The 15,178-nt window shown below is 50.3% G+C and overlaps 1 protein-coding gene across 4 annotated transcripts in view; it reads right to left on the bottom strand.

The window, feature by feature from the left end:
* Positions 1–15,178, bottom strand: part of PLXNA1 (plexin A1) — a 305,584-nt gene that overhangs the window by 49,623 nt on the left and 240,783 nt on the right. For all 4 annotated transcript variants that reach the window (XM_073644943.1, XM_073644947.1, XM_073644946.1 and 1 more), the window contains exons 15-21: positions 14,241–14,377; positions 13,111–13,278; positions 12,048–12,141; positions 11,632–11,871; positions 11,404–11,547; positions 11,085–11,319; positions 8,877–9,019 (exon numbers count right to left, since the gene is read on the bottom strand). In XM_073644943.1, the coding sequence (XP_073501044.1) occupies positions 8,877–9,019; positions 11,085–11,319; positions 11,404–11,547; positions 11,632–11,871; positions 12,048–12,141; positions 13,111–13,278; positions 14,241–14,377 (1,161 nt within the window). The remainder of the gene's footprint in view (positions 1–8,876; positions 9,020–11,084; positions 11,320–11,403; positions 11,548–11,631; positions 11,872–12,047; positions 12,142–13,110; positions 13,279–14,240; positions 14,378–15,178) is intronic.

The following is a 15,178-nucleotide window of genomic DNA, read 5'->3' as shown; positions in this document are numbered from 1 at the left end:
ACCAGCAGAATAGTGAGTGCAGCTCTGGAGTATAATACAGGATGTAACTCAGGATCAGTACTGTATGTACACAGTGACTGCACCAGCAGAATAGTGAGTGCAGCTCTGGAGTATAATACAGGATATAACTCAGGATCAGTAATGTAATGTATGTACACAGTGACTGCACCAGAAGAATAGTGAGTGCAGCTCTGGAGTATAATACAGGATGTAACTCAGGATCAGTAATGTAATGTATGTACACAGTGACTGCACCAGAAGAATAGCGAGTGCAGCTCTGGAGTATAATACAGGATGTAACTCAGGATCAGAAATGTAATGTATGTACACAGTGACTGCACCAGAAGAATAGCGAGTGCAGCTCTGGAGTATAATACAGGAGGTAACTCAGGATCAGAAATGTAATGTATGTACACAGTGACTGCACCAGCAGAATAGTGAGTGCAGCTCTGGAGTATAATACAGGATGTAACTCAGGATCAGTAATGTAATGTATGTACACAGTGACTGCACCAGAAGAATAGCGAGTGCAGCTCTGGAGTATAATACAGGATGTAACTCAGGATCAGTAATGTAATGTATGTACACAGTGACTGCACCAGCAGAATAGTGAGTGCAGCTCTGGAGTATAATACAGGATGTAACTCAGGATCAGTACTGTATGTACACAGTGACTGCACCAGCAGAATAGTGAGTGCAGCTCTGGAGTATAATACAGGATGTAACTCAGGATCAGTAATGTAATGTATGTACACAGTGACTGCACCAGAAGAATAGTGAGTGCAGCTCTGGAGTATAATACAGGATGTAACTCAGGATCAGTAATGTAATGTATGTACACAGTGACTGCACCAGCAGAATAGTGAGTGCAGCTCTGGAGTATAATACAGGATGTAACTCAGGATCAGTAATGTAATGTATGTACACAGTGACTGCACCAGCAGAATAGTGAGTGCAGCTCTGGAGTATAATACAGGATGTAACTCAGGATTAGTAATGTAATGCTTGTACACAGTGACTGCACCAGCAGAATAGTGAGTGTAGCTCTGGAGTATAATACAGGATGTAACTCAGGATCAGTAATGTAATGTATGTACACAGTGACTGCACCAGCAGAATAGTGAGTGCAGCTCTGGAGTATAATACAGGATGTAACTCAGGATCAGTAATGTAATGTATGTACACAGTGACTGCACCAGCAGAATAGTGAGTGCAGCTCTGGAGTATAATACAGGATGTAACTCAGGATCAGTAATGTAATGTATGTACACAGTGACTGCACCAGCAGAATAGTGAGTGCAGCTCTGGAGTATAATACAGGATGTAACTCAGGATCAGTAATGTAATGTATGTACACAGTGACTGCACCAGCAGAATAGTGAGTGCAGCTCTGGAGTATAATACAGGATGTAACTCAGGATTAGTAATGTAATGTTTGTACACAGTGACTGCACCAGAAGAATAGCGAGTGCAGCTCTGGGGTATAATACAGGATGTAACTCAGGATCAGTAATGTAATGTATGTACACAGTGACTGCACCAGCAGAATAGTGAGTGCAGCTCTGGAGTATAATACAGGATGTAACTCAGGATCAGTAATGTAATGTATGTACACAGTGACTGCACCAGAAGAATAGCGAGTGCAGCTCTGGAGTATAATACCGGAGGTAACTCAGGATCAGTAATGTAATGTATGTACACAGTGACTGCACCAGCAGAATAGTGAGTGCAGCTCTGGGGTATAATATAGCATGTAACTCAGGATCAGTAATGTAATGTATGTACACAGTGACTGCACCAGCAGAATAGTGAGTGCAGCTCTGGAGTATAATACAGGAGGTAACTTAGGATCAGTAATGTAATGTATGTACACAGTGACTGCACCAGCAGAATAGTGAGTGCAGCTCTGGAGTATAATACAGGATGTAACTCAGGATCAGTAATGTAATGTATGTACACAACGACTGCACCAGCAGAATAGTGAGTGCAGCTCTGGAGTATAATACAGGAGGTAACTCAGGATCAGTAATGTATGTACACAGTGACTGCACCAGCAGAATAGTGAGTGCAGCTCTGGAGTAATACAGGATGTAACTCAGGATCAGTAATGTAATGTATGTACACAGTGACTGCACCAGCAGAATAGTGAGTGCAGCTCTGGAGTATGATATAGGATGTAACTCAGGATCAGTAATGTAATGTATGTACACAACGACTGCACCAGCAGAATAGTGAGTGCAGCTCTGGAGTATAATACAGGATGTAACTCAGGATCAGTAATGTATGTACACAGTGACTGCACCAGCAGAATAGTGAGTGCAGCTCTGGAGTAATACAGGATGTAACTCAGGATCAGTAATGTAATGTATGTACACAGTGACTGCACCAGCAGAATAGTGAGTGCAGCTCTGGAGTATGATATAGGATGTATATTTTAGCCCATCTGATGGAGCCCAATGACATTAATCTTTTCATTAACAAGACGTTCTCCGTCCTTGTAGCGGTTGTCCAGGTCCACTGCTCCTCACCCGTGCAGAAGTTTTATGTTACTGCAGCTCAGCCACATTTACTGCACAGGAGCGGAGCTGTGATAACACATAGTCTGTGCAGAGATTTGCACAGTTTGTGTAAGAAAGGAGTCATCTTTTTCTTTTCCTGCTGAAGGCTTTGAAAAGTAAATTTCTCACCCTCACTTGCCCTCCGGTATACATTATACCCCCCGGGATCTCCAGCATTAATACCAGAGGGCTCAGGCTTTAGTCCCGGATGACATCTACGCCGAGGATAGAAAAGCTTCTGAGATGGGATGATACGAACGCGTTGTGCCCCGGCCTCTCTGCACCTCGACCTCTCGCTACTTATTACCAGGAATGAGCGCTCTCTGTTTCTTGCGCTGCCTTCAAGTCTTTGGGGAGACGCAGGAGACATACAAGTCTTGGCTTCCAGCAGATTGTGTAACGGCGGCTTCGGAGGATGAACGTGCAAAATCTTCAGTAGAGAAATTAGGATCAGACTCCGCAAAACCGCTGAGGGAGATGGCAGTCGCTGATCTGTGCCAGCGACTACGATTATCCAGCATGGTGCACGCAACCGTGTCTGTGCAAAGGCTTGCCGTAATGAGTACGCAGCCGCCAGACCTGCTGTAAAGCAATGCAGCTACAGCACCGACCGTGGCGATGTATGAAGAGCAGCCGTCGACATTCTCCACATCAACTTCACTGATCTCTTACTGATATTACTCCACTCACATCCAAAGCGGCATTCAAAGGCTGATTGGTCTCTATTTAACACTTGGCTGCATGACCTCATTGTTTTTTCTAGCACCCCCTGCTGGAAAGATATATCACACCCTAAAGGAGAAGCATCACAACCCCTAAAATGCAATACAGCAGATCATAAAGCTCTGTTCACACCTAGCGAATATTTTCTCTCTGCCATTTGGCAAATGATGGTCGGAAACCAAAGTAAACATTTATTTCAATGGGATTCAAGTTTGCAGAAAAAAAACAAAAAAAAAAAACAGAAATGCATCCGGGCATGAGGGGCGGCCGCCCTGCACCCACCCGAGTGACCGCCACTGCTAACTGCACCAGTGTGTAGGACACAGATGCCCTTAATCCTGGAGGTAGATCAGAGCCACGTTCTCCGTGCCCCACTGGTCTCCGTCTTGTAGGCCGCAGGTCGCACCGTAATGCACAAGAGGTTGGCGTAGGGGTGAGCTAACATTCACGCACTATTACTTTATTATAAGGGACCTTGTATGTGGCAGAGGTGGGTTTGGTGGCTAGAGGGATATTTTTGGTAAGGCACAAAGGGTATTATTATGAAGAGGGAGCTCAGGGGACATTATTATTTTTTTGTGAGGCGCTCGGGACATTATTGTTAACTAGACACTTATGGGGGTATTAATTATTTTTAGGGGCACTCAGAGAACAAGATTAATTGTAAAATGGGCATTTATACAAGTAAGAATGCCCCTTAAGTGCCCTCAAGATATTATACCTGCAGGAGAGGTACACAAGGGGGCAATGTCACTTTCTGGGGCGCTCACAGGGGGCGTTAATATCGTCTACTGTCCAGGGGGCATTACTGCTATGTAGGGCACAGGAGCAGTAACAGGGGCCATGCAGCGCCGGAGACGGGCCGTGGCAGGAGACGGGCCGTGGCAGGAGACGGGCCGTGGCAGGAGACGGGCCGTGGCAGGAGACGGGCCGTGGCAGGAGACGGGCCGTGGCAGGAGACGGGCCGTGGCAGGAGACGGGCCGTGGCAGGAGACGGGCCGTGGCAGGAGACGGGCCGTGGCAGGAGACATAGTCATTTCAGTCTGGGCCTCCTTACATGGATGAATATGTAGGTTAGGAGCCCACTCAGAATTGTTTGCGCCCCCTATGGCTGACCCAGCTACTGACTGCATGCAATATAGACCTGTGCCTAATTCTGGATGCAGCTCTGGATGTGACTACAGCAGAGACATGCTATAAGCAGAGTATCTTCCCACCTTTTATGCATTCTGGGACTTATTTATGGCAGTTTCTCATTTTTACGGTGTATTGAAGAGCCAGGTAAATGTTGCCGCTGTATGTGACCATCTGAAGACCCAGCGGAGAAAGATTTACCTTTACCCCCCTCCTAATTACAGAAGGTCTTACTCATTCACCTCCAGACACACAGCAGATTGCAGATTTATACGGCCGGGAAATTTGCCGTTTGTTTTAAGAGTCTACAGAAAGTAAATTTGGAAAACCATTAAACATATCGCACTATGAAACGAGCGCAGGAAGTGCAGGACACCTAATGGTCTGTATCGCCATCATAGTGACGTGAGCGCGGGGGCTGGGGGGGAAAGAGGGCGACGCGCGCAGGGGATGGGGGGAAAAGAGGGCGACACGCAGATGATGGGGGGGGCGACACGTGCAGGGGATGGGGGGAAAAGAGGGTGACGCGCACAGGGGATGGGGGGAAAAGAGGGCAACGCGCGCAGGGGATGGGGGAAAAGAGGGCGACGCGCGCAGGGGATGGGGGGAAAAGAGGGCAACGCGCGCAGGGGATGGGGGAAAAGAGGGCGACGCGCGCAGGGGATGGGGGAAAAGAGGGTGACGTGCGCAGGGGATGGGGGAAAAGAGGGTGACGTGCGCAGGGGATGGAGGGGGGGAGAGGGCGACGCGCGCAGGGGATGGAGGGGGGGGAGAGGGTGACGCGCGCAGGGGATGGAGGGGGGGGGAGAGGGTGACGCGCGCAGGGGATGGAGGGGGGGAGAGGGCGACGCGCACAGGGGATGGAGGGGGGGAGAGGGCGACGCGCACAGGGGATGGAGGGGGGGAGAGGGCGACGCGCACAGAGGATGGAGGGGGGGGGGCGATGCGCGCAGGGGATGGAGGGGGGAGGGAGAGGGCGACGCGCGCAGGGGATGGAGGGGGGGGCGACGCGCGCAGGGGATGGAGGGGGGAGGGAGAGGGCGACGCGCGCAGGGGATGGGGGGAAAAGAGGGCGAAGCGCTCACGGGATGGAGGGGGGGAGAGGGCGACGCGCGCAGGGGATGGAGGGGGGGAGAGAGGGCGACGCGCGCAGGGGATGGAGGGGGGGGAGAGAGGGCGACGCGCGCAGGGTATGGGGGGAAAAGAGGGCGACGTGCGCAGGGAGATGAGGGAAAAGAGGGCGACGCGCGCAGGGGATGGGGGGAAAGAGGGCGACGCGCGCAGGGGATGGGGGGAAAAGAGGGCGACGCGCGCAGGGGATGGAGGGGGGGGAGAGGGCGACGCGCGCAGGGGATGGAGGGGGGGGGAGAGGGCGACGCGCGCAGGGGATGGAGGGGGGGAGAGGGCGACGCGCGCAGGGGATGGAGGGGGGGGAGGGCGACGCGCGCAGGGGATGGAGGGGGGGGGGAGAGGGCGACGCGCGCAGGGGATGGAGGGGGGAGGGAGAGGGCGACGCGCGCAGGGGATGGAGGGGGGAGGGAGAGGGCGACGCGCGCAGGGGATGTGGGGAAAAGAGGGCGAAGCGCGCAGGGGATGGAGGGGGGGGAGAGGGCGACGCGCGCAGGGTATGGGGGGAAAAGAGAGTGACGTGCGCAGGGGATGGGGGAAAAGAGGGCGACGCGCGCAGGGGATGGGGGAAAAGAGGGCGACGCGCGCAGGGGATGGGGGAAAAGAGGGCGACGCGCGCAGGGGATGGGGGGAAAAGAGGGCGGCACGCGCAGGGGATGGGGGGAAAAGAGGGCGATGCGCGCAGGGGATGGGGGAAAAGAGGGCGACGCGCGCAGGGGATGGGGGGAAAAGAGGGCGACGCGCGCAGGGGATGGGGGAAAAGAGGGCGACACGCGCAGGGGATGGGGGGAAAAGAGGGCGACGCGAGCAGGGGATGGGGGGGAGAGGGTGACGCGCGCAGGGGATGGGGGGTAAAGAGGGCGACGCGTGCAGGGGATGGGGGGTAAAGAGGGCGACGCGCGCAGGGGATGGGGTGAAAAGAGAGCGACACACAGATGATGGGGGGGGCGACACGTGCAGGGGATGGGGGGAAAAGAGGGCGGCGCGCACAGGGGATGAGGGGAAGAGAGGGCGACATGTGCAAGAGTCGTGGGGTTGGGGGGGTAAAAGAGGGCAACGCGTGTAGGGACCATAGGGAGGGGTAGAAGAGGGCGACGCGCACAGGGACGGGGGGGGTTAAAAGAGGGCGACGTGCACAGGGGATGGGGAGAGGGTGACGCATGCAGAGGATGGGGCAGGGTAAAAGAGAGACGTGTACAGAGGCCGGGAACGAGGTGGAGGGGGTGTATAAGAGGATGACGAGCGCAGGAGTCGGGGTAAAAGAGGGCGACGCATGCAGGAGCCAGGGAGTAAAAGAGGGCGAATTGCGCAGGGGATGCAGTAAAAGAGGGTGATGCATGCAGGGGCCGGGGAAGGTGAAAGAGGATAACATGCGCAGCGGCCAGGGTAGGTAAAAGAGGGCAACGCGGGCAGGGGGCAGTGACTGGGTTGGGGGGGGCGGGGATGGAGAAGGCAACGCGCACAGGGGATGGGCAAAGAAGTTGAGGAGAGGGCGACACCAAAGACAACATGGAATTTTATATTCTTATCAACATTTAATTTCACTTCCTAGTGCCGAGGTCTGGAGGACGAGCACCAGCTTCTGCGGGAGTCCTGGCAGGGTGCGGGCAGTTTTGGGAGAGTGACATGATGGGTGTAGTGTCTACTCGTAGCCGTAATTTGCCCAGAGGCAGAAAATATATAAAACTCTGAAAATATCGGTATGATGCAGAGGTGAATTAGGCTGCAGCGCGGTGAATAATACTCCTGTAATACCACAATGACCTGCGTGTTGCGGTGATGAATAGAATATGGGGAAATAAGACGCGTCTGCACGGATTCTGGTGTCGCCCCAACAGCACTTTATGTGTGAACCAGTCAGTCCCGAATCGGCCTCCGTTCAATAACTTCCGCACATTTCTACTATTCTTTCTTTCAAGATCTCCGCTGTCTGTCAGTGAATGGAAACATGGTTTGCATCTATTGGTCACAAAATTGTCCTGGATAGCGCATTTCTAGGTTACGCATTCAGGTAATGATTGCTGGGGGTCTGAGACCCTCACTGATTCTAATAATAAAGGGGCTGCAGTGCTTTAGTCTTTTCCTTTGCACAGGGGCGCTTCTGACCACCCGCACGGCTCCATTTAAGTGAAAGGGGGAGGCAGAACTTCTATGCTCGGCCGGGTGTCAGGGGCGCCGCTTTGCAAGCAAAAACTGAAGAGGATGCAACGCTGAAACAGTGCCGATTCTGCTTCATTCCCGTTATCAGCGGGGACCCCCAACAATCACAAGATGATGGCATCTCCTGGCGGGGTGGAATAGCCCTCTATGTCCAGGGCTCCATGGATGCACTGCATACAAAACCTGTGTGTGTTTTACTGTAAATCGCCATGTTTTTTGTGATCGTTTTGGGCCATTCACCTGTAGCCAAAACTGAAAAAGACAAAAAAACTAACAATTGGCACTAAAACGTGTGCGGTAATTAGCTGCGCATAAAATATCGCCATCAGGCCGGCGTTAAGATACAACAAGTTATGAAGGTAAATAATGTTTCTCTTCATTGACAGCAAGCAGAAATACAATGCTAACGCCCGGATACTGAAGAAAGCTCTATCGGACGATATTGGGACTTCACCATGAACCATTATTCTTCAATGACTACACATCACAAAGATGTTCCGCAGCAGCTGGAGCATGTAGCAAAAGCTGGTTACCCAGGGTTAGAAAAATATAGCCGCTTTCTTTCATAAAGAGCGCCACCCCTGACCAGGAGGGTTTTGTCTGGTACTGCAACTCTGCGCCATTCACTTCAATAGCACTGAGCTGCCGTACCAGATACAACCTGTAGAGTGGGGTGGCGCTGTTTATGGAACAAAACAGCTACGTTTTAGTTTGGAGGCAAATTTTTACCACCTATATTCAACAGACAGAAGGCCATAGAGCAAAGCAAGCTGGGAAATGTAGTTCTACAAGTGGCTATTGTATGAAAAAGCCATGTCCACTGCGACAAAGATCGGTTCACAAAAAGTGAAAAAAACAAAAAGAACGAGCCTGAAACGTCACGCGTTTCGCAGTCATCTCAGTACAATGGGCTTCTGAAATAACAGGTTAACCCTTTCCAGTAGCACAATCTACAACATTCTGTACAGTCGCTTTTGATTTTTGGTCCCCCCCCCCCCCCCCCCACATAACAATAGCGGTATAATGAGCGGGAAATTTCATCCCAAGGCCCAATTTAGAAATGTGAACAAAGCCGCTTCCTGTAACAAAGCCAAGCAAAAAATGTGTTATGAGCGATTATTGCGGCCTGGCACTCACCGCACAAAGGATAAAAATAAAGAAACGCGTCCCCACCTCCATCTCCTTCAGTACAGGGTGGTCTTCAATGCCAGGGAACAGAACCCGCATGGCGTAGGTGCGATAGTCCAGGAACGGGATACCGGCCCCGTCCAGGTCGTTGGTCAGCTCATGGATGTCTGTCTGCAGCTCGGCGAAGGCTACGAAACAAGAGAAGAGAAACGTCAGCGAAGTCTCCGGGGACATCAGAAGAACCTCGCACAGTTATCTGTGGGTGGAAAGTTCTACATTTAATGAATGTTTTACAGGGACAGAAGATTCTTCAAACTTTTCAGTAACTGATGGTTTCATCACCTTGTACCGGGGGCCGATGTCCCCTTTACATTAAAATCTTTGTCCTTTTCTCCAGCGAATCATCCCAATATCAAGTTATAGAATAAATTATTAAATTCAGTTGCACTCCACAGCTCTGGCCCCGGGGGTCCAGCTCAGGCCATTCCGGTGGTCTGCATCAGGGCAGGATGGAATGACATGCAATTCTACGGTCACATGACCATTGAGGCAGAGGCCTATGATTGGCTTCAGGAGTCACATGCACACCGCCTCATCAGATGTTCCTGCTACCCAAGTACCCAGTCAGAGGCCTCAGCAGTCAGATGACCAAATATTACCATTTGGTGTCCCGACGCAGGCTGCCAGTGCAACCTGCAGTAATCGGAGGGGTTAGAGCAGCCGTTCGGGGAGAAATGGGGGGAGGTTTGCAGCAGCCATCTGTGCCACTTGTAAATTTTGTTTAGAGGTTGCTCAGACCTTTTTAATCTTTGACAGAAACAAAATTCATAGATTTACACTAAAAAGGGGCATTTTAATCTTATGAAGTAATGACATATCACCTGCATATACCATCATCTTGTAATCACTGTGACACTGTGTCCTAGCGCTGTACTATCACCACCATCATGTTCATTAAAAAAATAAATAAATCAGGAGATCCTGTTACACCACTTATCTGTGGAGAACAATCATGAGTGCCAAGCGTGCTGAATAAATACCAATGCTGACAGGCACACAGCCCAGTTGGGGACCGTGATGGGGGTTAACGCAACCCTCCGACTATGTGTCCATATCATGTCATTATTCGGCATCTTCCTGGCTCTCGTCACATTGTATCTCATTATTTATGAGGACACTTTATGTTCCTCCACACTGTGTGGCAGAATCACAGGTCCAGGAGAACAAAGAGCGTTTGCTTCTCGGGTGTCGGGCACGACGGCTAGTGATCATACAAGGCAAATAACCAGCAATCTCCATTACTGGACCTGCTGTTGCCTCCTGGAGGAGTGCAGGTAAGATGGTTCACGAGACACAGATCTGTGAAAGGAATTCAATTAAATTTATGTGGCAGCGCTGAGATGCTTGGAAAGGTGGAGGGGGCGAGCGGAGGAGGGGGGAGCGGGAGGAGCGGGCGAGTGAAGATCTCTAATCTGTCCGCGGTGCAACTCAAAGGCATAGGATGGGTAGAGATACCATGCCGCTTAATTAAAAGCCCGCTCTTTTATCTGGCAGCTGTAGGATATTACTGATGATCATCCCTGGCACTGCCGTGTCGCTCCCTCCATCTGCAGCTTTATATAGTGTACATATAGGCGCGCACGTATAGAACTCGTTCCTTCATCCTCTTTGTGCCGCCAACCTCTTGCCCCCTAATTCTAGACCCGCTGCAGTCGGCCGGGTTGTGACACCACGTTCCGTTTGCACGGATAATGGGCAATTAAATTGCCTTTGGCGAGTTTTTGCAGACTCCTTGTCCCAGTTTCCTCCATATAATGAGACACCTGGTTGTCTCACCCGCTTTCCCTTGCCAACTCTTCCCTTTCATACGGTCCACCTCAGAAGATGGCAAGATATAAATGGAAGCAACGATTTAACTACCTGCTACTCGTATACCGTAAGCCCCCCGCATTCACCCTGCAGACTCCCGCAGGAACGGTCTTTGATTCTGGATCAAAAATTAAGACTCCATTATCAAGAATGAGGCCAGATATCAAACGTGGACCAGCAAAATGTGGTGCGCAAGTGGCTTCACGGGGAGATTAATGGGTTGTGCAGAATTCGCAAAAATAGGGACGAAGCAATGGATTTTTATAAGGCTCCCATAAAAATGGAACATCTGTCCAAGACGGAGATGGCTTGGAACGTGATTACAGGATGTGAAAAAGGACACATTCCTGGGGAAATATGGACCATGTGTCGTCCCACATTCACCTTCTTTGCACTCCAAGGCCACCCGTGACTCCAGATTGTCCATCTGCAGCTGGAGACGCTTCAAGGTACGATCCGCATCTCTCGACTTGCGCTTGTAGGCGATGAGAACAATGATGATGATGAGAAGCAGGAGTCCACCACCTCCACCGATACCGATGATTGCAGGTAAGGTCAGGAGACTATCGGAGTAGATCTGCAAAGTGCCGGGAGAAAACTCGTACCCTCCAACTTTTATCTAAGAGGTGAATAGAAATGGCTTGTTATTTCCCAAAACGAAAGGGATGTTCTTCATAAGATCAGTGGGTGCGTGTGGTCTTACCGTCACTTTGTGCTGACCGGTGAGGTTGGGAGACTCGCATAGGAGCTGTGTTTCGGAGACGGTCAGTGCACAGGGAGTGTCGCCAATTAACACTGTGTAGTTTAGGCGGAAATTTCCGGGAACGGCTGGAAGGATATTCCGACCCTACAGATATAAAACGATTATTCTCTAGGGTACAAGTGACCTGATAGAGAGTAAATCCATCACGTTCATCCAGGACGCTCTCACCTTGATGATTAGAGGAGAGCTCGGCTTCAGCTCCAGGTTCCCAGAGGCGCTCAGGAGCTCAAATACTGGATCTGGGTAGTAGATGAAGGTCGTCGTGTTGACAATGAGCAGGGACTGAACGTTGTCCATGATGAATCCAATCTCATCTGGGCGATCGCCATTCTCGGGTGGGGACCTCAATGGGCTTTCAATGGAAGGGGCTAGGCACACCATGGTGGTGTCATTGTAGACAGTGCAGTTCTAGAAAAAGAAGACAAAGGGACTTAAGGAAGAAAACTAATGTGGGATGTTATGGCCTAGTGGGCACAGTCTGAGGGTCATCCACCCTTATCTCTAATGTCATGCACCACTACAGGAAGGAGGATCCATATTGACAGTATTTAAAAAATTCCCCTAAAAGACGAGGAGGTTCTTACATTCTCACGTTCCACATCACCGTATTTTGCTCGTATTTTTGGTTCTCTGATGGTGGCCAGGTTTACTCCGGTGACGGTGAGAGGCGTCCCACCACTGCAAGATATAAGATAGCGGGGAGACATTACATGGAGGACTACTACCTGATAGCGGGGAGACATTACATGGAGGACTACTACCTGATAGCGGGGGAACATTACCTGGAAGACTACTACTTGACAGCGGGGAAACATTACATGGAGGACTACTACCTGATAGCGGGGGAACATTACATGGAGAACTACTACCTGATAGAGGGGGAACATTACCTGGAAGACTACTACCTGAGAGCGGGGGAACATTACCTGGAAGACTACTACCTGACAGAGGGGGAACATTACATGGAGGACTACTAACTGATAGAGGGGGAACATTACCTGGAAGACTACTAACTGATAGCGGGGGAACATTACATGGAGAACTACTACGTGATAGAGGGGGAACATTACCTGGAAGACTACTACTTGATAGCGGGGTAACATTACCTGGAAGACTACTAACTGATAGCGGGGGAACATTACATGGAGGACTACTACCTGACAGCGGGGGAACATTACATGGAGAACTACAACCTGATAGTGGGGGAACATTACCTGGAAGACTACTATCTGAAAGCGGAGGGACATTACATGGAGGACTACTACCTGATAGTGGAGGGACATTACCTGGAGGACTACTACCTAATAGCGGGGGAACGTTACCAGGTGGATTACTACCTGATAGCGGGGGAACATTACCTGGAGGATTACTACAAGATAGTGGGGAAACATTACCTGGAGGACTACTAACTGATAGCGGGGGGACATTACCTGAAGGATTGCTACATGATAGCGGGGGAACATTACCTGGAGGATTACTACATGATAGTGGGGGAACATTACCTGGAGGACTACTAACTGATATCGGGGGGGACATTACCTGGAGGATTGCTACCTGATAGTGGGGGAATATTACCTGGAGGATTGCTACCTGATAGTGGGGGGTCATTACCTGCAGGACTACTAACTGATAGCGGGGGGACATTACCTGGTGATACTCCACTCCGGCTCGATCTTCTGCACAGTAGGGTCCTCGGTGTAGTTGTACTTGACCGTCGGGTTGTGCAGCACCGCTCTGTTGATGTGAATCTGGATCTCTGTGCTCGTCGGGTTCTGCCCCTGAGGTGTTTTGCAGCGGATTTCCTTGGCGGTTCTCCTAGAGATGGAAGGAGGAGACATTCAGCCGCCATACACTGCACATGTGTTCACAAGGAAATAACAGACCGGTCACTGATAAACTGTCCTTGATGCGAGGGGGTAATGGTAATATATGTGACTGTATGAAGGAGACCTCCAACTAGTGCCCAACTACAACTCCCAGCCTCCGCACCACTGCTCTCTTCCTTTATTTATTCTCCCAGGGATTTGGGGGTAGCACATGGGAGCAGGAATGAGGGCAGTGCAGCCTTTGCCACCAATGTGAGCAGCAGCAGCGGTGTCAGATGGCTTTCTTTCCACGGCAGCAGATGTGTATTGCAGCAGCCAGGATATAAAAAGCTTTTGCTGCACTAGAACTCGCCGTCACCGAGCAAACAGCAGCTATTAGCGCTGATAACCAGCAATTACCACAGGAAAATATTTAAAGACCCGCTCTATTATCATTCGTAATCTAGAAATTATGCACTTCTTATGGCAGAGAGGCACGGGCAGAGGGAGCGGCGGCGCGGGAGAGGAGCAGCCTGGGGCACACACTTAAACCCACGTCTTCCAGTCACAATGTGCCGCTATCTAAACGCTCTCCTGATGATTCTCAATGGCTTCCTACAGCACGGTGCATCCTCCGGTGGACACGTGTCGCTCTACGGCTCGCTGTGCTCACCGCTGATGCACACTGCGCAGAATACGACACGGCAGAAAGCGGCTGGGATCAAGGAAACTCGGAGAAACAGCAGGAGGCGACTCTCAGCGAAGAACATCGGAGGCTGCACAAATCTCCCCTGTCCTGATCATTTGTATCAATATACGTAAAATGCATCAACCACAGAGGAATGTGGAGACTGGATACATTGGAGCAAACCCTCAGCTGTGAGGTCAAAAATGAGGGGTAAATGCTGTCACTCTTAGCCATGGTTGGCGCGGTTTCTATTCTCATATTTCCACCGACTTTTATACACGTACCAGGAAAAGGCGCAGGGTCGTCCTCCGATGTCTACAGACACATTACTGCCGGCATTCAGGTTACTTCCCTCTATGGTTATCCACGTGCCACCGGACAATGGGCCACGGGCCGGAGTCACTCGGTAAAAATGTGGACTCTAAAATCAGATACATATAGCAAAGCTATTACACATCACATATATACATATATAATATTCAAAACGCTAATACACAGGAGAGTCTGTGACCACCAGCTGAATAGTGAGTGCAGCTCTGGAGTATAATACAAGATGTAACTCACTATCAGTAATGTAATGTATGTACACAGTGACTGCACCAGCAGAATAGTGAGTGCAGCTCTGGGGTATAATACAGGATGTAACTCAGAATCAGTAATGTAATGTATGTACACAGTGACTGCACCAGCAGAATAGTGAGTGCAGCTCTGGAGTATAATACAAGATGTAACTCACTATCAGTAATGTAATGTATGTACACAGTGACTGCACCAGCAGAATAGTGAGTGCAGCTCTGGGGTATAATACAGGAAGTAACTCAGGATCAGTACAGGATCAGTAATGTAATGTATGTACACAGTGACTGCACCAGCAGAATAGTGAGTACAGCTCTGGAGTATAATACAGGATTTAACTCAGGATCAGTAATGTAATGTATGTACACAGTGGCTACACCAGCAGAATAGTGAGTGCAGCTCTGGAGTATAATACAGGATGTAACTCAGGATCAGTAATGTAATGTATGTACACAGTGACTGCACCAGCAGAATAGTGAGTGCAGCTCTGGAGTATAATACAGGATGTAACTCAGGATCAGTAATGTAATGTATGTACACAGTGACTGCACCAGCAGAATAGTGAGTGCAGCTCTGGAGTATAATATAGGATGTAACTCAGGATCATTACAGGATCAGTAATGTAATGTATGTACACAGTGACTGC

The sequence above is a fragment of the Phyllobates terribilis genome, unplaced genomic scaffold (assembly GCF_046119375.1).
Source record: "Phyllobates terribilis strain yellow unplaced genomic scaffold, ASM4611937v1 Scaffold_8__6_contigs__length_399053987, whole genome shotgun sequence".
Classification (NCBI taxonomy): Eukaryota; Metazoa; Chordata; class Amphibia; order Anura; family Dendrobatidae; genus Phyllobates; species Phyllobates terribilis.
This window is presented reverse-complemented; position numbering and strand designations above follow the sequence as displayed.